General features: G+C 44.5%; 1 protein-coding gene across 1 annotated transcript in view; it reads right to left on the minus strand.

The window, feature by feature from the left end:
* LOC112222418 (SPRY domain-containing SOCS box protein 1-like) overlaps window positions 1–16,637 on the minus strand; it is a 25,548-nt gene extending 8,911 nt beyond the window's left edge. Inside the window, exons 1-2 of the mRNA XM_042304275.1 lie at window positions 16,107–16,637; window positions 7,661–8,579 (exon numbers count right to left, since the gene is read on the minus strand). Coding sequence (XP_042160209.1) covers window positions 7,661–8,348 — 688 coding nt within the window. The 5' untranslated portion in view covers window positions 8,349–8,579; window positions 16,107–16,637. The remainder of the gene's footprint in view (window positions 1–7,660; window positions 8,580–16,106) is intronic.
* Between the last annotated feature and the right edge of the window lie 6,374 nt (window positions 16,638–23,011).

Consider the following 23,011-nt stretch of genomic DNA (forward strand, 5'->3'; position numbering starts at 1 on the left):
CCAGAACCTCTATATCAGAGAGTAGTGAGGACAGCCCAGTACATCACTGGAGCTCCATGCCATCCAGGACCTGTATACTAGGCGGTGTCAGAGGAAAAAATTGTTGGAGACTTTCTACCGCACAGCAAGCGGTACCGGAGTGCCAAGTCGAGGTCCAAAAGCCCCCTTATTAACAGCTTCAACCCCCCAAGCCATAATACCCCTGAACAGCTAATCAAATGGTCACCTGGACTGTTTACATCGACCTACCCCCTTTGTTTTTACACTACTGCTACTCAATGTTTATCATCTATGCATAGCCACTTTACCCCGACCTACAATTACCTGGACCCTCGCACATTGACTCGGTACTGGTACCCCCTGTATATAGCCATGTTACTACCTGGACCCCCGCACATTGACTCGGTACTGGTACCCCCTGTACATAGCCACATTGTTACTTTAGTTTATTTACTAAATATTTTCTTAAGAAGTACATGGGTTGATTGACACACCCTGACAAATAACATTTGATTAGATTCTTGCTGCAGAATGAGATGTTCTAGAATAGAGAAGGACTTGGGGTCAGAGTTTTTCATGGTCAGATCACATGCCGAGAGGGAAAAAGAAACTCCAGGTTGCCCGTTTGAATACTCCTTCCTTAAATGGCTTTTGACATAAATTGGTGAAAGCAATGCAATGGAACAGCTGGCTTAAGGCGCCTGCATACTAGGCTCGGTTTACTCGCAGACCTCAGCTAGGTGGACGACGGTGCCTCTCGCGCACCTCTCGCGCAGACCTTCGCTTGGAAAATGAGAAGAAAGGCAGTAATATTACAGTTTGTCTCACTGCAGCAACATAGCCAGTATAAACTTCCTCAAAAATAGTCAATTAATTACACAGTTCTTGATGACGTTTTTTTTTTGTTTTGGTTTTTTGCAGAGGAGATCTTAGGTTGCATTATTTTACATCTAAGATGTTTGATGCAAATTTTTTCACTTGACAAATATTACACTACAACTAGTCGTCGTCTCATTGACAAACACTTGGTTGACGAATCGCATCCGTAGTCGACTCCTACTAGTACTACTATTGACCAATCACAGATGAAGGGGCGTCGACTTCGGTTACCGAACTTCAACTTGCCTCAAGTAAATAATGTGTGCGAACAGCCAAAAAAAAGCCCTACCAAACACCAAAACGTCACAAACAGTCATAATATAAAACGCAACATGTAAAGTGTTGGTCCCATGTTTCATAAGCTGAAATAAAAGATCCCTGAAATGTTCTATTTGCACAAAAAATCTTCTCTCTTAAATGTTGTGCACTAATTTGTTTACATCCCTGTTACTGAGCATTTTTCCTTTGCCAAGGGAATCTATCCACCTGACAGGTGGGGCATATCAAGAAGCTGATTAAACAGCATGATCATTACACAGGTGCACCTTGTGCCTGGGAGAATAAAAGGCCACTAAAATGTGCAGTTTTGTCACACAACACAATGCTACAGATGTCTCAAGTTCTAATGGAGTGTGTAATTGGCATGCTGACTGCAGGAATGTTCACCAGAGCTACTGCCAGAGAATTGAATGTTCATTTCTCTACCATAAGCAGCTTCCAACGTCATTTAAGAGAATTTGGCAGTACTTTCAACCGGCCACACAACCTTCAGGCCACGTGTAACTACATCAGCCCAGGACTGCCACATCCGGCTTCTTCACCTGCGGGATCGTCTGAGACCAGCCACCGGGACAGCTGATGAAACTGAGGATTTATGTCTGTAACAAAGCCCTTTTGTGGGAAAAAGAGGCATTCTGACTGGGTGGGCCTGGCTGCCCAGTGCAGTGGGTGGGCCTGGCTGCCCAGTGCAGTGGGTGGGCCTGGCTGCCCAGTGCAGTGGGTGGGCCTGGCTGCCCAGTGCAGTGGGTGGGCCTGGCTGCCCAGTGCAGTGGGTGGGCCTGGCTGCCCAGTGCAGTGGGTGGGCCTCTGCCCTCCCAGGCCCACACATGGATGCACCTCTGCCCAGTCATGTGAAATGTATAGATTTGGGCCTAATACATTTATTTATTTTATTTCAAAATGGACTGATTTCCTTATATGAACTGTAACTCAGTAAAAATCATTGAGATTGTTGCATGTTGCATTGCTGTTCAGTGTGCGTTGGACCTGGGAAACATACAGGTTTTACAGTATACTATTCTAGTTGTCAGATCAATAACTTGAAGGGACTATTCTGTTGACACTCCTTACTACAGAAAATGTTACCCAGACCTAGATCAAAGTGATCAACAGGTTTGTGAAATTATTACATTTGTTGTATCTGGGGCATAGAAGAGAGAGATTTTTAAAAATAAAGATTTAATCACAATGCCAATGGCACATTATCAGGTTGTGCCCAACTGGCTTACATAGTAGTTGTAATCAGTGGCTCTAGCCTGGTCCCAGATCTGTTTAGGCTGTCTTGCTGAATTGGTAGGCTAAAGTTTGGGAAAACAGTACAAATAGATCTGGGACCAGGCTAGCCTAACAGTGTAATCTGTAGATGCCTCTAACTTGGTCCCAGATCGATTTTTGCCATTAATCATAGAAGTAGGCAAGACCACACTATCAGATCTGGGACTGTAGTCTGTTCTAGCTTGGTTCCAGATCTGTTTGTGTTGTCTTGCCAACTCCTTTACATTAACAGTGACCATAGGAACTGGCAAGAGAGAACAAAGGTCTGGGTCCAGGCTACAAATCCTCAGTTCTCTGGTATAACCTTGATGTGCAGTAATGTGTTTTAAAACGGGGTCGACCTTTGAACTGTACTGTTACACCCAAGTCCATTACATCACAAAGTTGTACTCAGAACTGTGGTCTAAAGTAGTGCACTACTACTACAGAGTCCTATTGGCCCTGGTCTAAATTAGTGCACTACTACTACAGAGTCCTATTGGCCCTGGTCTAAATTAGTGCACTACTACTACAGAGTCCTATTGGCCCTGGTCTAAATTAGTGCACTACTACTACAGAGTCCTATTGGCCCTGGTCTAAAGTAGTGCACTACTACTACAGAGTCCTATTGGCCCTGGTCTAAAGTAGTGCACTACTACTACAGAGTCCTATTGGCCCTGGTCTAAAGTAGTGCACTACTACTACAGAGTCCTATTGGCCCTGGTCTAAAGTAGTGCACTACTATTGGCCCTGGTCTAAAGTAGAGTCCTATTGGCCCTGGTCTAAAGTAGTGCACTACTACGACAACAGAGTCCTATTAGCCCTGGTCTAAAGTAGTGCACTACTACTAGTCCTATTGGCCCTGGTCTAAATTAGTGCACTACTACAACAGAGTCCTATTAGCCCTGGTCTAAATTAGTGCACTACTACTACAACAGAGTCCTATTAGCCCTGGTCTAAATTAGTGCACTACTACTACAACAGAGTCCTATTAGCCCTGGTCTAAATTAGTGCACTACTACTACAACAGAGTCCTATTAGCCCTGGTCTAAATTAGTGCACTACTACTACAACAGAGTCCTATTAGCCCTGGTCTAAATTAGTGCACTACTACTACAACAGAGTCCTATTAGCCCTGGTCTAAATTAGTGCACTACTACTACAACAGAGTCCTATTAGCCCTGGTCTAAATTAGTGCACTACTACTACAACAGAGTCCTATTAGCCCTGGTCTAAATTAGTGCACTACTACTACAACAGAGTCCTATTAGCCCTGGTCTAAATTAGTGCACTACTACTACAACAGAGTCCTATTAGCCCTGGTCTAAATTAGTGCACTACTACTACAACAGAGTCCTATTAGCCCTGGTCTAAATTAGTGCACTACTACTACAACAGAGTCCTATTAGCCCTGGTCTAAATTAGTGCACTACTACTACAACAGAGTCCTATTAGCCCTGGTCTAAATTAGTGCACTACTACTACAACAGAGTCCTATTAGCCCTGGTCTAAATTAGTGCACTACTACTACAACAGAGTCCTATTAGCCCTGGTCTAAATTAGTGCACTACTACTACAACAGAGTCCTATTAGCCCTGGTCTAAATTAGTGCACTACTACTACAACAGAGTCCTATTAGCCCTGGTCTAAATTAGTGCACTACTACTACAACAGAGTCCTATTAGCCCTGGTCTAAATTAGTGCACTACTACTACAACAGAGTCCTATTAGCCCTGGTCTAAATTAGTGCACTACTACTACAACAGAGTCCTATTAGCCCTGGTCTAAATTAGTGCACTACTACTACAACAGAGTCCTATTAGCCCTGGTCTAAATTAGTGCACTACTACTACAACAGAGTCCTATTAGCCCTGGTCTAAATTAGTGCACTACTACTACAGAGTCCTATTAGCCCTGGTCTAAATTAGTGCACTACTACAACAGAGTCCTATTAGCCCTGGTCTAAATTAGTGCACTACTACTACAACAGAGTCCTATTAGCCCTGGTCTAAATTAGTGCACTACTACTACAGAGTCCTATTAGCCCTGGTCTAAATTAGTGCACTACTACTACAGAGTCCTATTAGCCCTGGTCTAAATTAGTGCACTACTACTACAGAGTCCTATTGGCCCTGGTCTAAATTAGTGCACTACTACTACAGAGTCCTATTGGCCCTGGTCTAAATTAGTGCACTACTACTACAGAGTCCTATTGGCCCTGGTCTAAAGTAGTGCACTACTACTACAGAGTCCTATTAGCCCTGGTCTAAATTAGTGCACTACTACTACAGAGTCCTATTAGCCCTGGTCTAAATTAGTGCACTACTACTACAGAGTCCTATTAGCCCTGGTCTAAATTAGTGCACTACTACTACAGAGTCCTATTAGCCCTGGTCTAAATTAGTGCACTACTACAGAGTCCTATTAGCCCTGGTCTAAATTAGTGCACTACTACTACAGAGTCCTATTAGCCCTGGTCTAAATTAGTGCACTATGTAGGGAATAGAGTGCCATTTGGGATGTCCTCACAATTTCAGTGTTTATTGATGTAATTAACTTAGGTGTAACAGAATGTTCAAAGGTTGGCCCCATTAAAAACATGAACGCACACCAAGGCAACACCAGAGAAGCCTGATCTCAGATCTGTTTGTGTTCTCTTGGTCAATTCCTATGGTCCACTGTTAAATATATAGTAGTTGGCGACTAAACTGTTACAACTAAGATCTTCTCAGCAAAAAAAAAAAACGTTTAAAAAAAATCAATTACAGATTTCTTGACTTTATATATTCGATACATTTAGAGGTTTTTTTTAACAACATGTCAAATGCAGACCTGAAATTGTGTCTTTGACCTAGTTCTGAATCACATCCGTCTGTACAACCCAATGTCTAGACAGACGGACACTGCTCCTAAAGCTCCCTAGGAGGAAGCATTACAACCAGGGTGGGAAATTAACACCCCGTCACCAGCCAAATGAGGGTAGATTTTGGCATTAGCGGGTAAGATGTCTATTTCTCCAGCCACGTTGGCGGGTGATCACACAGAACAGTTTTTAATCCACCCCCCTTCCCAATCCAAAGCCCAAATGTAGAAGTTGGTTGAATTGACCTGAAAGGCTAGTGAAGTGTGACATTATCCTGGTGGTGATTGGCTAGTTACATCGTTTTGTTCACATGCTAGGTTGTTTTTCAATATTAGTTTGAGTTTGCTGCAACTGACTGCTGCAAACGTAGACAGAGATTCTCATCTCTGATAGACAGACACATGTGGCGGCTGGGTAGCCTAGTGGTTAGAGTGTTGGACTAGTAACCGGAAGGTTGCAAGTTCAAACCCCCGAGCTGACAAGGTACAAATCTGTCGTTCTGCCCCTGAACAGGCAGTTAACCCACTGTTCCTAGGCCGTCATTGAAAATAAGAATTTGTTCTTAACTGACTTGCCTGGTTAAATAAAGGTAAAATAAACAAATACAAAAATGTGCTGTTAACTTAAAGGGGGCAGGTGAACACGTTGGTCTCACCTAATGACTCATATTTGGGGGTACATTGAGCGTGGAACACACCCCAAAAAAACTGTCATTTAATCATTAAAAACACTCAATTTTATTGTGATCCTACATTTATTTGTGTTCCTAAATATGAACTTATGTACTCCTTGTAAAAATAAAAAAATAAATGTCAGTGTTGGAGCCCTGAACTAATAATAAATAAACCATATCACACAAGTTCCTGGCAGAGCAAGGAACTTGATTGTTGACGTTCAGTTGTAGAACCGTTTATCAGTTTGACGATTGTATCAAAATTACTTATTTTAACTAATTATTTAAAACTCAGGTCACGAAGGGAATTGAGCAATACATTCTGTATTACTAGTTAGAAGTTTCTTGTTTTTAAAAACATTAAAAGAATGCTCATTCAGTTATTTTTGGTCTAATATTTTTCTGGTTAAAAAAATAAATAAGTGTCTGGTAGATTCTCTCATTTTACCTGCCATTGATTGGTGGAGGGAAAAAGTTACATTTGCCAGATTCCAACCAATGTCCAGACAGACACTGTTGCTATAGTTCCCGAGGAGGAAGTATTACGTGATAGCTAGGAACACGTGCAGTAGCACTCATCTTTTCAACTGGAACATATAGAAGTGAGATAACTAGAGCCAACATGATTCCTTATCCTAATAGATGTCAGAGAGGCATGTTTGTTCTACATAGAATATTTCTACGCGTTCCAAAGAACCCAAGACAACAGCTGGCTGTGAGACAAGGCTATAGTAGATTCCTATGGCGTTTAGGAAAAAAAAAAGAGTCTCGAATCATATCCCAGACCCAAGCCAACTCTGAACAATTACAGTTTAGAAAATATATTATAGGCCAGGGCACTCCAACCCTGTTCATGAAAAGCTACCTTCCTGTAGGGTTTAACTCCAACCCTGTTCATGAAAAGCTACCTTCCTGTAGGGTTTAACTCCAACCCTGTTCATGAAAAGCTACCTTCCTGTAGGGTTTAACTCCAACCCTGTTCATGAAAAGCTACCTTCCTGTAGGGTTTAACTCCAACCCTGTTCATGAAAAGCTACCTTCCTGTAGGGTTTAACTCCAACCCTGTTCATGAAAAGCTACCTTCCTGTAGGGTTTAACTCCAACCCTGTTCATGAAAAGCTACCTTCCTGTAGGGTTTAACTCCAACCCTGTTCATGAAAAGCTAGTTTGAGCTCCAATCCTAATCTAGTCCACCTCATTCTCATCATTAACTGGATGATTAACTGAATCAGGTTAGTTACAACTGGGGCTGGAGTGAACCTATAGGAGGGTAGCTCTCCAGGAACAGGGCTGGAGTGAACCTATAGGAGGGTAGCTGACCAGGAACAGGGCTGGAGTGAACCTATAGGAGGGTAGCTGACCAGGAACAGGGTTGGAGCGAGAAACCTACAGGAGGGTAGCTCTCCAGGAACAAGGTTGGAGTTTAAACCTACAGGAGGGTAGCTGACCAGGAACAAGGTTGGAGTGTAAACCTACAGGAGGGTAGCTGACGAGGAACAGGGTTGGAGTGTAAACCTACAGGAGGGTAGCTGACGAGGAACAGGGTTGGAGTGTAAACCTACAGGAGGGTAGCTGACGAGGAACAGGGTTGGAGTGTAAACCTACAGGAGGGTAGCTCTCCAGGAACAGGGTTGGAGAGCCCTGGTGTGAACCTACAGGAGGGTAGCTCTCCAGGGACAGGGTTGGAGAGCTCTGTTATAGGCACTACTTACGATCGAGTCCATTGATGTAGCGGATTCGTATTTCACAGTGCCCCCACACAGCACTGACGACAGGGTACAGCTTCCTCCCCTTGAGTCCCCTGAAAGCCACCCCTAAGTATTGTCCGTCCACAATATAGCTCAGAGTCCCCTCGTCCATGTCCAACACTACCAGGAATGAATCGGGGACTATAAACGTCTCATCCGGCTCCAGGAACGCAGGGTACATCTTACTGGGCTGATTCTTTCCATCGTGGTGAAGTCTATTCCGTCCCAGGTCCCAGCCCCAGGACTCGTGGTTATTACCCACCAGGGTCGTGTAGCCTACGGAATGAAGCGGCGCGTCTCCCGTCGCCACGCCGACGATGGCGTGCGTGCCCCGCTGTCTCATGGCCCAGCTGATCTCCCAGATATGTAGCCCCCGGGTGTAGCCGATACAGGCCCGGATGGCATCTGTGCTCTGAGCCACGGGGTGCCGATGGAAGACCAGTTTGTTGTCGTCCTTGACGAAGATGTTGAGCGATCGGTCGTTGTTGTTCCACGAGTGCTGCATCTGGACCTCCTGTCCAGCAGGGGGCATGTCCAGCAGCAGATCCAGCCTGGAGGGCTTGTTATGGTCCAGAGCTGCCAGCTCCAGAGGCCTGAATGCCGGGTCCCTCATGTCAATAGTCTTTATGCCTCCAGGAACACTCTGCCCCATGCTCCTTTGTGAAGTTAGAGCGCCCACAGAGCACTCCTCCTCCTGTCGAGTGCTCCTCTTCCCCCCTTCAAAACAAAGATGAAACAAAAAAAGGGGGTGAGCAAAGTAGTTTGTTTTCGGTTGCCCCCTCCTCACCACCTCTTCTGTCACAGCCAATCAGGAGGCTAGGATTGGTGCCCTGTCACTGGTTGCCAGGTAACAGGATCAGGCCAGGTCTTGGTTCAAGCCCACCTGGGAAGAAATAGGAGGAGAAGAGAGAGGAGGAAGGGGAGATGGATGAGGAGGAGAAGAGCCAGTAGGAAGGGAAGATGGATGAGAAGAGAGGTCGAACACGAATCATTACACCAACAACTTACATTGACTTCCTATTCCCCTATTACTTTAATGTGTGGTTCAGTAAGGGCCTGGTGCTAGTAAGGTTAGCAAGGTTGTGGGTTCAATTCGCACATGCAGGAATCACAGACTAACAATGTATGCACTCAATGTATTGTAAATCACTCTGGATAAAAAGCATCTGCTAATTACAGTGGGGCAAAAAAGTATTTAGTCAGCCACCAATTGTGCAAGTTCTCCCACTTAAAAAGATGAGAGGCCTGTAATTTTCATCATAGGTACACTTCAACTATGACAGACAAAATGAGAAAAAGTGATTCTGGATTTTTTTATGAATTTATTTGCAAATTATGGTGGAAAATAAGTATTTGGTCACCTACAAACAAGCAAGATTTCTGGCTCTCACAGACCTGTAACAACTTCTTTAAGAGGCTCCTCTGTCCCCCACTAGTTACCTGTATTAATGGCACCTGTTTGAACTTGTTATCAGTATAAAAGACACCTGTCCACAAACTCAAACAGTCACACTCCAAACTCCACTATGGCCAAGACCAAAGAGCTGTCAAAGGACACCAGAAACAAAATTGTAGACCTGCACCAGGCTGGGAAGACATACAAGACCACTGATAATCTCTCTCGATCTGGGGCTCCACGCAAGATCTCACCCCGTGGGGTCAAAATGATCACAAGAACGGTGAGCAAAAATCCCAGAACAACACAGGGGGAACCTTGTGAATGACCTGCAGAGAGCTGGGACCAAAGTAACAAAGCCTACCATCAGTAACACACTACGCCGCCAGGGACTCAAATCCTACAGTGCCAGACGTGTCCCCCTGCTTAAGCCAGTACATGTCCAGGCCCATCTGTAGTTTGCTAGAGAGCATTTGGATGATCCAGAAGAAGATTGGGAGAATGTCATATGGTCAGATGAAACCAAAATAGAACTTTTTGGTAAAAACTCAACTCGTCGTGTTTGGAGGACAAAGAATGCTGAGTTGCATCCAAAGAACACCATACCTACTGTGAAGCATGGGGGTGGAAACATCATGTTTTGGGGCTGTTTTTCTGCAAAGGGACCAGGACGACTGATCCGTGTAAAGGAAAGAATGAATGGGGCCATGTATCGTGAGATTTTGAGTGAAAACCTCCTTCCATCAGCAAGGGCATTGAAGATGAAACGTGGCTGGGTCTTTCAGCATGACAATGATCTCAAACACACCGCCCGGGAAACGAAGGAGTGGCTTCGTAAGAAGCATTTCAAGATCCTGGAGTGGCCTAGCCAGTTTCCAGATCACAACCCCATAGAAAATCTTTGGAGGGAGTTGAAAGTCCGTGTTACCCAGCAACAGCCCCAAAACATCACAGCTCTAGAGGAGATCTGCATGGAGGAATGGGCCAAAATACCAGCAACAGTGTGTGAAAACCTTGTGACGACTTCCAGAAAACGTTTGACCTCTGTCATTGCCAACAAAGGGTATATAACAAAGTATTGAGAAACTTTTGTTATTGACCAAATACTTATTTTCCACCATCATTTGCAAATAAATTCATTAAAAATCCTACAATGTGATTTTCTAGATTTTTTTTTCTCATTTTGTCTGTCATAGTTGAAGTGTACCTATGATGAAAATTACAGGCCTCTCATCTTTTTAAGTGGGAGAACTTGCACAATTGGTGGCTGACTAAATACTTTTTTGCCCCACTGTATATGAGATTAGTATTTTAAAACTGCCTCAGCTCAGCTCTTTAACCCACAGCTGCTGGCTAATCAACTGACTATGGCTGGTTATATATGTGCAACTGACCCTTAAACACTATAAGAGGTCAGAGGCTTTGATGTTGATATTATACTGTGTCCAATCACTGGAACACACTACAACATTACGAAATCATTTTGTCTTCAGAATATTTTACTCCAAGAAGATTGGGGGCAACACCACCCATTGCTGAAAGACACCCCCAGAAAGTCTTAGTATGCCTAAATAACAGCGCATAAAAATACAACTTTGATCTCACTGGGATGATGAGAAGGTTGATTAGCTGAATTCAATTTCATGTTTTTCACAGCTAAAATCAGAATGACACTCTCAAAAATAACTGACAGTCCTCTACAAGGACTAACTAACTGTTACTAGGTCACTGGGGTAGTCTGGTTTGGGTGTATAAACCAAATGTGGTTTATACATAAAGAACATTTTTTGGGGAAAAAAAAACAAACGCAAGAGCATCATTTGCAACTGGGAGACCCCTGCCACCGACCGTGGAAAGGGCCCTGCCACCGACCGTGGAAAGGGCCCTGCCACCGTGGAAAGGGCCCTGCCACCGACCGTGGAAAGGGCCCTGCCACCGACGTGAAGGGCCCTGCCACCGACCGTGGAAAGGGCCCTGCCACCGACCGTGGAAAGGGGGACCGTGGAGGGCCCTGCCACCGACCGTGGAAAGGGCCCTGCCACCGACCGTGGAAAGGGCCCTGCCACCGACCGTGGAAAGGGCCCTGCCACCGACCGTGGAAAGGGCCCTGCCACCGACCGTGGAAAGGGCCCTGCCACCGACCGTGGAAAGGGCCCTGCCACCGACCGTGGAAAGGGCCCTGCCACCGACCGTGGAAAGGGCCCTGCCACCGACCGTGGAAAGGAAGACTGTGACACTACTAGGAAATATACAGATTACTTCCATCTCTGCTGTAAACTTCACTCTGTTCAGCCAAACTAAAATAAAATGCCCACAATTTCCAAAAATAGGAAATAAGGAGGGCAGAAAGACATTTCTTATGATACAGTTGTCTGGTCAGGGGATAGTAGGAAAAATAATCATACTGCTTCTGGCTTAAACATATAACACACGCTGTTACAGTCTGGTTTTCCAGGGAAAGAAAACAAGGCTACTGGTCTGGCTACACTGTGAATACAGTGACCAGCTACTAGACAGTTACAGAACACAGAGTCTCAGTCCCAAAAGGCACCATATTCCCCCCACAGTGCACCAAAAGGCACCATATTCCCCCCACAGTGCACCAAAGGCACCATATTCGGCACCATATTCCCCACAGTGCACCAAAAGGCACCATATTCCCCCACAGTGCACCAAATTCCCCCACAGTGCACCATATTCCCCCCACAGTGCACCAAAAGGCACCATATTCCCCCACAGTGCACCATATTCCCCCACAGTGCACCATATTCCCCCACAGTGCACCAAAAGGCACCATATTCCCTTCACAGTGCACCAAAAGGCACCATATTCCCTTCACAGTGCACCAAAAGGCACCATATTCCCCCACAGTGCACCAAAAGGAACCACATTCCCCCACAGTGCACCAAAAGGCACCATATTCCCTCCACAGTGCACCATATTCCCTCCACAGTGCACCATATTCCCTCCACAGTGCACCATATTCCCCCACAGTGCACCAAATTCCCCACAGTGCACCAAAAGGCACCATATTCCCCCACAGTGCACCAAAAGGCACCATATTCCCCCACAGTGCACCATATTCCCCCACAGTGCACCATATTCCCCCACAGTGCACCAAAAGGCACCATATCCCCCCACAGTGCACCAAAAGGCACCATATTCCATTCACAGTGCACCAAAAGGCACCATATTCCCTTCACAGTGCACCAAAAGGCACCATATTCCATTCACAGTGCACCAAAAGGCACCATATTCCCTTCACAGTGCAGTACTTGCCCTGCTTACTGGACAGACCTACAAATCAACACCAAAGACTTGGCACCAAACACAAGATGAGAACCTGATTCACTGTAGCTTGGTCCCAGACCCATCTGGGATGTTTTGAATCAATTTCAAATGAAATACTTTAAGGGGAAATTTGCCTGGCAACATACAGCAGCTCCTACGTGCGTTTGTGCTGTGCGGCCCAGATCTGGTTTTGCCAATTTCTTGCCCCACTCAAATGTTGCAATCTTATGTAACAGCTGGTGTAGCTTGGCGCATTGCTTGGAACATTGTATTGCACCAAGTGACAGCTTAAATCAATGGTTCAATTCAAATTTAAAATGTGTTTATTGTCGTCATGTGTTCCACATTGTCTAATAGGATGTCACGTGAAGAAAATGATGCACTTTACTGGCTCAGCTCTGGTGTCACTACCGATCATCAGCATGTCTGATCAATTCTATCTGTATTCTGTCCATGTTGCTAGGGGACAAGCATACAACCAGGGAACTAAAGACAGCCAGGGAACTAAAGACAGCCAGGGAACTAAAGACAGCCAGGGAACTAAAGACAGCCAGGGAACTAAAGACAGACAGGGAACTGTGGTAACAGACAGCCAGGGTACTAAAGACAGCCAGGGAACTGTGGTAACAGACAGCCAGTGAACTAAAGACAGCCAGGGAACTGTGGTAACAGACAGCCAGTGAACTAAAGACAGCCAGTGAACTAAAAAGAACTAAAGACAGACAGGGAACTAAAGACAGACAGGGAACTAAAGACAGACAGGGAACCAGAGTGAACTAAAAAGACAGAACTAAAGACAGGGAACTAAAGACAGACAGGGAACTAAAGACAGACAGGGAACTAAAGACAGACAGGGAACTAAAGACAGCCAGGGAACTAAAGACAGACAGGGAACTAAAGACAGCCAGGGAACTAAAGACAGCCAGGGAACTAAAGACAGCCAGGGAACTAAAGACAGCCAGGGAACTGTGGTAACAGGAACTAAACCGTGCTAGCTGCTGCTGAGAAGGGAAAGGTTAGGCCCCACTAATTGAATTGTAGACAAGAGTTCATTGAGAAGCATTTTGGCTCTTTTTCTAATACAAGTAAACAACCATTTAAAATGGGGCATGTCTCCTCAATGATGGCCAGACAGAGGGGAAGAATACCCCAGCAGCGGGTGGCCACTCTCTGGGACTACTTCCCAAATGGCACCCTATGCCCTACATAGTGCCCTACTTTTGACCAGTACCCTATAGACCTTAGTCAAAAGTAGTGCACTAAATAGGGAACAGGGTACCATTTGGGATCACAGCCTGATGTAAACAATCGTCCTTCTCAAAGCCCGTCCAGCCTTCAGGGCCTCAGTCCACGGGAGAATGAAACATGTTAATTTGCACATGCTTTGTGCTAGAGACTTTGGCTTTTGACTCAAATATCACCCTAGTCCCTATCTAGTGCACTACTTTTGATAGGGCTCTGGTCAACAGTAGTGCACTATGTAGGGAATAGGGTGCCATTTGGGGCTCAGATTTAACCATTCATTCCCCCCTTTCTCAGAAGAACCTCCACTGTTGTGGTGACACGTTCTGAATTTTATACCACACGCTTCACAGGCTATAGGTAATAGCAGAAATAGATTACATTTAAAATGATTAGCATATAGTGATGGTAACTAATGCCCCCTTTCCTGGCAGACTACCTGCATTTTTTTTAAACTTTCAGTTGAATCTAAGGACGCTTGCTGAACATTTGCCTGAGATACAACACTATGGTGCAGCACATTGGGTGCTCGTATCCGTTCCTATTCATATACACTGAAAATGAATCTGAGGGAAGTTGGAGGAGTAGAGAGGCTGGCGAGTTCGGTCCTGTCGCTGGTTGTCTTGGGGGGGTTCCAGGCCCCTGGGTTAATAAGGAGCTGATTGAGATGCAGAGGAGATTCTAAAGGATTTAGCTGAGCCAAGGGAACACTTGGTCTCTTGTGTTGACAAAGTCTACATTTGTGCTGAATACTACCTGAACTTCTTTTGTGTCAAATTAAGATTTAGTTTAGGTGTGTAGGTCACCAGCGATCATAACGTCCCGGGTTCTGGTCTTGCGGTTGAAGTGTAGACGCTACAGTACTAAAAACAGAGGACTATCACCAATGACCTAATAAAACGCCTCTCCAATAACAGGATCTAGCTAGCCTGGTAACAGACCTGATATATCTCCAATAACAGGATCTAGCTAGCCTGGTAACAGACCTGATATATCTCCTATAACAGGATCTAGCTAGCCTGGTAACAAACCTGATATATCTCCGATAACAGGATCTAGCTAGCCTGGTAACAGACCTGATATATCTCCGATAACAGGATCTAGCTAGCCTGGTAACAGACCTGATATATCTCCGATAACAGGATCTAGCTAGCCTGGTAACAGACCTGATATATCTCCGATAACAGGATCTAGCTAGCCTGGTAACAGACCTGATATATCTCCAATAACAGGATCTAGCTAGCCTGGTAACAGACCTGATACATCTCCAATAACAGGATCTAGCTAGCCTGGTAACAGACCTGATATATCTCCAATAACAGGAACTAGCTAGCCTGGTAAGACCTGATATATCTCCAATAACAGGATCTAGCTAGCCTGGTAACAGACCTGATATATCTAGCTAGCCTGGTAACAGACCTGATATATCTCCGATAACAGGATCTAGCTAGCCTGGTAACAGACCTGTTTATCTAGCTAGCCTGGTAACAGACCTGATACATCTCCGATAACAGGATCTAGCTAGCCTGGTAACAGACCTGATACATCTCCGATAACAGGATCTAGCTAGCCTGGTAACAGACCTGATACATCTCCGATAACAGGATCTAGCTAGCCTGGTAACAGACCTGATACATCTCCGATAACAGGATCTAGCTAACCTGGTACTATAGATCTGTTTTGGGACCTAAATGCGACAGACACTGTTGGTTAAGATATGCCAGTAGGCAAAACATTTTTTTTTAAATCAGCATAGCACACAAAGACATTTGTTTGAATGGCATTTAACAAGTCTATCGTATTGCTAGAATCAAATCCAATTTTATTTGTCACATACACATGGATGGTCAAGGATTCCCGAGGTTACTACTTTTCTAAACCTACCACAACTCAGGGCAGCTGATGACGCGAGTTAGTCATTACCTGACCTATATAGCAAGGTATCTAGCCTAATCCCTAACACACAGAACATACACCCAGCAGGAAGTCAGCTACGACCACTGGACTGGCCCACTAGCAAGGTATCTAGCCTAATCCCTAACACACAGAACATACACCCAGCAGGAAGTCAGCTACGACCACTGGACTGGCCCACTAGCAAGGTATCTAGCCTAATCCCTAACACACAGAACATACACCCAGCAGGAAGTCAGCTACGACCACTGGACTGGCCCACTAGCAAGGTGAAGAAGGTACGGTTACTTTGTATCCTTAACACAGGAAGCGTGTTCCTACTCATAATCATTTAGAGAAGTGCGGGTGTGGCGGCAAAAAGACTGATGAGATAGATTCCTTGTTGAAAATAAACTGACTTCGTGTCATTTAAATTTGATAAATTAACCAAGCTATATCCTTATTCATGACATATTGATTTGCGTCTAAAAACCCATGAATAGTCAATTATTCAGACAGGAAAGCCAAAGTAAAAGCCGAAACAAAAGATCTACAACAAAAAAAACACACGAACGAAATAAAACTCACCTTGGCTTGGCAACTTCTTGTTTTCAACCAATAAAACCTACAGAGAGGATTGGAAAAGCGAGTTTTTTCCCCCAATTTAAACACAATACCCAAGCTATTGCATTGCTGTTCGTTCTATCCTCTCCAATCCTTCCACCGCTTTCCCATTTTGGGTTGGACATGAATTAGGTAAAACGATGGCTGCCCTAACGTGTACTATCCAGTCACGTGGTCCAATAGATCCCAGCAGGGGCGAATTCATTACGCCGTTTCTGTTGCGAAACGCTTCTTACACGGAAGCAAACGGGACGAAACGGGGAGGGACCTACCTGAATTCGTTCAATAAAAACTCTGTGCACTAATGAATACACTCCTATATATAAGCGCTTCCCGACAGTGCGACTCCGCCCTATAAATGTTTTTCTGTTTATGTGACTGTTTATTACAGCAAGGCCCTGAGATGGCTTGTGCTGTGGGAAACATTTGGTCAGTGACTGTTCAGTTATGCACCAGACTGAGTCAACATTGACGTTTTTTCTTTCATTTGACAACCCTGAGGAGTCACTGGACTGTGACAAGGATATACAAAGGTAAAACTATAGGCTCAATAGGGCCTTCATAACTAACCCTGTTCGATCAACAGTTTATGTGACTTTTTTTGTGACGATTACACTTTTCACAGAGATGCCACTTACTCTATATCCCACAGACTGTTTAAAGTTCCCGCACAGTCATCCTATCCTAAGTAAAAATAGCATTTGAATGACCAAAACATCACTCATAACATTTTTACACTATTAAAATACTCAGAATTGAAGAAATAGTACCTTTTCTCTCATCTCTAACTGTCAAGGAAGCCTGAAAGAACAGGATGACTGGGCGGGGAATTTATATTCATGAGTTCGCCTTGACTGACACGCCCTTGTGGTTGTTGCCAGGTAACAAGGTAAACAATGGGTCACGTGTCATTGATGACTAGGTGAACAATGGGCCACACATATTTTTATTTTTTATTTTACTAGGCAAGTCAGTGAAGAACAAATTCTTATTTTCAATGACGGCCTAGGAACAGTGGGTTAACTGCCTGTTCAGGGGCAGAACGACAGATTTGTACCTTGTCAGCTCGGGGATTTGAACTTGCAACCTTTCGGTTACTAGTCCAAAGCTCTAACCACTAACCACATGTCATTGTGAGTTTAAATAGTATACCTCAAACCCATTTTCTCTTCTAAATGCTCTCATGGTCAACAGAGCTGATCATGGACGGTTAGATATCAAACAAACAGCAGCAATACACAATTGCATTTTCTATTATTTTGTAACTAATGACAGAATACATTTCACTTATACAGTTCTTCACAATAATTAGTAAACCCTGATTCACCTTAGAAGCTTAGACAGAAGGGAATGTACTTGAAAACAGCATACAATAAGTGTATTGGACAATTTATTGGTGCCTCTGCATTATCATTAATAATGACAATATGTTCAGAGTTGTATGTATTGATCAGACATGTATTTGATCATTTATAATAGGCCAGCATAGCCAAAATATTGATCAACATGAACACTAAAGAGAAATAAAGGTGAAACATCATTTGATTTTTTATTTTTTATTTTTTAAATCAAAGCCATAAATATGCAGGATCCCATTGATTCGTAACAATTTGTAGCACTTATCTCCTATCTAAAAAAATATATATATACAAAAGTCACAATGTCATATCACGTATGGGGGGACAGCGGAGGAGGGGGACCTAAGCAGGCTTCAGGCACCCACTTGGCTGCAGTCACCCCCAAGATTGAATCAGGATAGCAATCCAGCTATGGCCTCTCTCATTAGGCAGACAGGGGTCCTGGGATGGACAGATCAGGCCTCTCTCACTGGGCAGACAGGGGTCCTGGGATGGACAGATCAGGCCTCTCTCACTGGGTAGACAGGGGTCCTGGGATGGACAGATCAGGCCTCTCTCATTAGGCAGACAGGGGTCCTGGGATGGACAGCTCAGGCCTCTCTCATTAGGCAGACAGGGGTCCTGGGGTGGACAGCTCAGGCCTCTCTCATTAGGCAGATAGGGATCCTGGGATGGATAGTTCAGGCCTCTCTCATTAGGCAGACAGGGGTCCTGGGATGGACAGCTCAGGCCTCTCTCATTAGGCAGACAGGGGTCCTGGGATGAACACTGGGTCACTGGGTCACTGGCTTACTGGGGCTCTCTCATGCCGTCCCTGGAGGGGGTGCGTCACCTGAGTGGGTTGATTCACTGTTGTGGTCATCCTGTCTGGGTTGGTGCCCCCCCCTTGGGTTGTGCCGTGGCGGAGATCTTTGTGGGCTATACTCAGCCTTGTCTCAGGATGGTAAGTTGGTGGTTGAAGATATCCCTCTAGTGGTGTGGGGGCTGTGCTTTGGCAAAGTGGGTGGGGTTATATCCTTCCTGTTTGGCCCTGTCCGGGGGTGACCTCGGATGGGGCCACAGTGTCTCCTGACCCCTCCTGTCTCAGCCTCCAGTATTTATGCTGCAGTAGTTTATGTGTCGGGGGCTGGGGTCAGTTTGTTATATCTGGAGTACTTCTCCTGTCCTATTCGGTGTCCTGTGTGAATCTAAGTGTGCGTTCTCTAATTCTCTCCTTCTCTCTTTCTTTCTCTCTCTCGGAGGACCTGAGCCCTAGGACCTGAGCTCCAGGACTACCTGACATGATGACTCCTTGCTGAGCCCTAGGACCCAGACTCCTTGCTGTCCCCAGTCCACCTGGCCATGCTGCTGCTCCAGTTTCAACTTCCACCTGACTGTGCTGCTGCTCCAGTTTCAACTGTTCTGCCTTATTATTATTCGACCATGCTGGTCATTTATGAACATTTGAACATCTTGGCCATGTTCTGTTATAATCTCCACCCGGCACAGCCAGAAGAGGACTGGCCACCCCACATAGCCTGGTTCCTCTCTAGGTTTCTTCCTAGGTTTTGGCCTTTCTAGGGAGTTTTTCCTAGCCACCGTGCTTCTACACCTGCATTGCTTGCTGTTTGGGGTTTTAGGCTGGGTTTCTGTACAGCACTTTGAGATATCAGCTGATGTACGAAGGGCTATATAAATAAATTTGATTTGATTTGATTTGAACAGATCAGGCCTCTCTCACTGAGCAGACAGTGGTCCTGGGATGAACAGATCAGGCCTCTCTCATTGGGCAGGCAGGGGTCCTGTGATGGACAGCTCAGGCCTCTCTCATTAGGCAGACAGGGATCCTGGGATGGACAGCTCAGGCCTCTCTCATTAGGCAGATAGGGATCCTGGGATGGACAGCTCAGGCCTCTCTCATTAGGCAGACAGGGATCCTGGGATGGACAGCTCAGGCCTCTCTCATTAGGCAGACAGGGGTCCTGTGATGGACAGCTCAGGCCTCTCTCATTAGGCAGACAGGGGTCCTGGGATGGACAGCAAGCACAGCTTCCCCATGTACAGAGCTGATCAAGGGTGATCTCATTTAAGTTTTTTGAAAAGGGACATGTTTGTTAAAATGGGTAGTGAATTTAATATCCTTTTATGTAATGTTCTGAGTTATGATGCTATCATTTCGTTGATGTTGCTACTTATTAAATGTGTTTTCTGCTATCTTTGTACTCAATTTTAAATATGCGATATTTAGTTGTACACTTTTTTAGTGAAACTTTTCAATGTCAGTATTTGGAATTTGTGTGCCTGAAATGCTCAATTGATTTGCAATGAATAACTGTGACTTACTGGGTCTATCTTCATAGACTTCACAGCATATCCCCCATTCTTTGACATGGGAAACCTGATTTTATATTACAACCTGCCACGGTGGCTACCTGGAAACCTGATTTTATATTACAACCTGCCACGGTGGCTACCTGGAAACCTGATTTTATATTATAACATGCCACGGTGGCTACCTGGAAACCTGATTTTATATTATAACATGCCACGGTGGCTACCTGGAAACCTGATTTTATATTATAACATGCCACGGTGGCTACCTGGAAACCTGATTTTATATTATAACATGCCACGGTGGCTACCTGGAAACCTGATTTTATATTATAACATGCCACGGTGGCTACCTGGAAACCTGATTTTATATTACAACCTGCCACGGTGGCAACCTGGAAATCTGATTTTATATTACAACCTGCCACGGTGGCTACCTGGAAACCTGATTTTATATTATAACATGCCACGGTGGCAACCTGGAAACCTGATTTTATATTATAACCTGCCACGGTGGCAACCTGGAAATCTGTACAGACAGTAGATGTTGTATTTGCTAAATGGTTTATTATTACAGCTTGATGATAGTGTAAGGACATGGGAAGAGAAATAATACTGCTATACACATCCCAACTACTTTTTTGTTTACGACATTCCTTCGTGTCAGCTGTGTGCTGGCAGTTCTCAGACAACGTAGGGGGGGCGTAGGAATTGTAAGAACTATATCCGTATAGTGACTTTCAGGTGTGTTACAGATAAACTATCCCGTTCACAGCACAGGAGGCTTCCGTGGGAATTACTAATTAATACTATTCATTTGATTTTTAAATTTATTTCACCTTTATTTAATCAGGTAGGCCAGTTGAGAACAAGTTCTCATTTACAACTGCGACCTGGCCAAGATAAAGCAAAGCAGTGCGACAAAAACAACAACAACACAGAATTACACATGGAGTAAAACAAACATATAGTCAATAGTACAATAGAAAAGTCTATAAACAGTGTGTGCAAATTAGGTAGGATAAGAGAGGTAAGGCAGTAAATAGGCCATGGTGGTGAAATAATTATAATATAGCAATTAAACACTGGAGTGATAGATGTGTAGAAGATGAGTGTACAAGTAGAGATACTGGGGTGCAAAGGTGCAAAATAAATCAAATAGATACCCGTATGGGGATGAGGTAGTTGGATGGGCTGTTTACAGATGGGCTATGTACAGGTGCAGTGATCTATGAGCTGGTGCTTAAAACTAGTGAGGGAGATATGAGTCTCCAGCTCCATAATAATGGTTGGAACGAAGCAAATGGAATTGCATCAACCGTGTGTTTGATGTATTTGATACCATTCCACTCCAGTCATTACCCACGAGCCTGTCCTCCCTCATTAAGGTGCCATCAACCTCCTGTGGTTCGCAAGTCATAAAAACCACAGCCATTGTTGCATTATCTAAAGCAGGAATGGGCGACTTTGATAGGGGTGTGAGGGACACCGAATATCTGAACTCCTCGTGAGAGAGCCACAGGGTGGAGAGATATGTTTGCAGTTATTACTATGATATCTGAGTGAGGCTGACTAACAAAAACAATATTAGGGTTTTATGCTTGCCACAAGGTTCATATGATTCCTTTCTATTTGAGGGTTCAAAGCACTCTAAATATATGTATCTATTCTCTAAATATATGTATCTATTCTCTAAATATATGTACCTATTCTCTAAATATATGTACCTATTCTCTAAATATATGTACCTATTCTCTAAATATATGTACCTATTCTCTAAATATATGTATCTATTCTCTAAATATATGTACCTATTCTCTAAATATATGTATCTATTCTCTAAATACATGATTCTATACTCTAAATACATGAATCTATACTCTAAATATGTGTATCTGATGATAAGATACCAGTATAGCACTATATTGCCACCTAGTGGCTTCAACATTCCTGATACTGCCAATATACCATCCGATTAGATTTCAGGCACACTTCTCCAAAGTGACAGGCTGACTTTGACTATCCTGTGCAATACTTTTTTTTTAAATAACACAACTTGACCATCCTTTCAAAACGATCAAAACCCCCTTATAACACCAGTTGTTCCACTTGTCAGAACCTGTGTTATTATTCTACAGTAGTTCACTCTTTTTTTGACATCCAGGTGATGTTGATTTTAAAGGTCTTATCACCTGATCTCTGATAATAATAACCTTTTAATATGCCTATGACAAGACCAATAAGTGACCTTATTTTGTCCATGAATGTGTGGTGAAGTGTTGTCTGTAGGTAAGGTCTCTGTCTGCGTAGAACAGTAACACAGCTCATGTTCCGTCTCTGTCTGCATAGAACAGTAACACAGCTCATGTTCCGTATCTGTCTGCGTAGAACAGTAACACAGCTCATGTTCCGTCTCTGTCTGCGTAGAACAGTAACACAGCTCATGTTCCGTCTCTGTCTGCGTAGAACAGTAACACAGCTCATGTTCCGTCTCTGTCTGCGTAGAACAGTAACACAGCCATGGACTAGAATTACTCTCCACTCAGCTATCTGGGAGCACAAATCCTTTTTTCCCCTCTGTGTGTGTGTGTGTACGCGTGTGTGTGCGTGTGTGTGTGTGTGTGTGTGTGTGTGTGTGTGTGCGTGTGCGTGTGCATGTGCGCGTGCGCATGCGTGTGTGCATGTGTGCGTGTGTGCGTGTGCGTGTGTGTGTGTGTGTGTATGTGTGTGTGGCTGACTGGCTGGCTGTAGGGCAATGTGGTGGTGATGCTGATATCTCTCTCTGGCTATAGACACGCCAGGCCGAGTCCGGCCTCACAGTGTGTGTGTGTATGTCATATCAAATCTAATTTTATTTGTCACATGCGCCAAGTAGGTCTCCTGAGGGGGAATAGGCCTTTGTTGTGCCAACTTCAAGACTGTCTTGGTATATTTTGACCATGATAGTTTGTTGGTGATGTGGACACCAATGAACTTGAAGCTCTCGACCCGCTCCACTACAGCCCCGTTGATGAGAATGGGGGCGTGCTCATCCTCTTTTTCCTGTAGTCCACGATCAGCTCCTTTGTCTTGATGACGTTGAGGGAGAGGTTGTTGTCCTGGCACCACACTGCGAGGTCTCTGACCTCCTCCCTATAGGCTGTCTCATCATTGTCGTGTGTCTGTGTGTGTGCGTGTGTGCGTGTGCGTGTCTTTGAGTGT

The sequence above is a fragment of the Oncorhynchus tshawytscha genome, linkage group LG22 (assembly GCF_018296145.1).
Source record: "Oncorhynchus tshawytscha isolate Ot180627B linkage group LG22, Otsh_v2.0, whole genome shotgun sequence".
In the NCBI taxonomy this organism is placed as follows: Eukaryota; Metazoa; Chordata; class Actinopteri; order Salmoniformes; family Salmonidae; genus Oncorhynchus; species Oncorhynchus tshawytscha.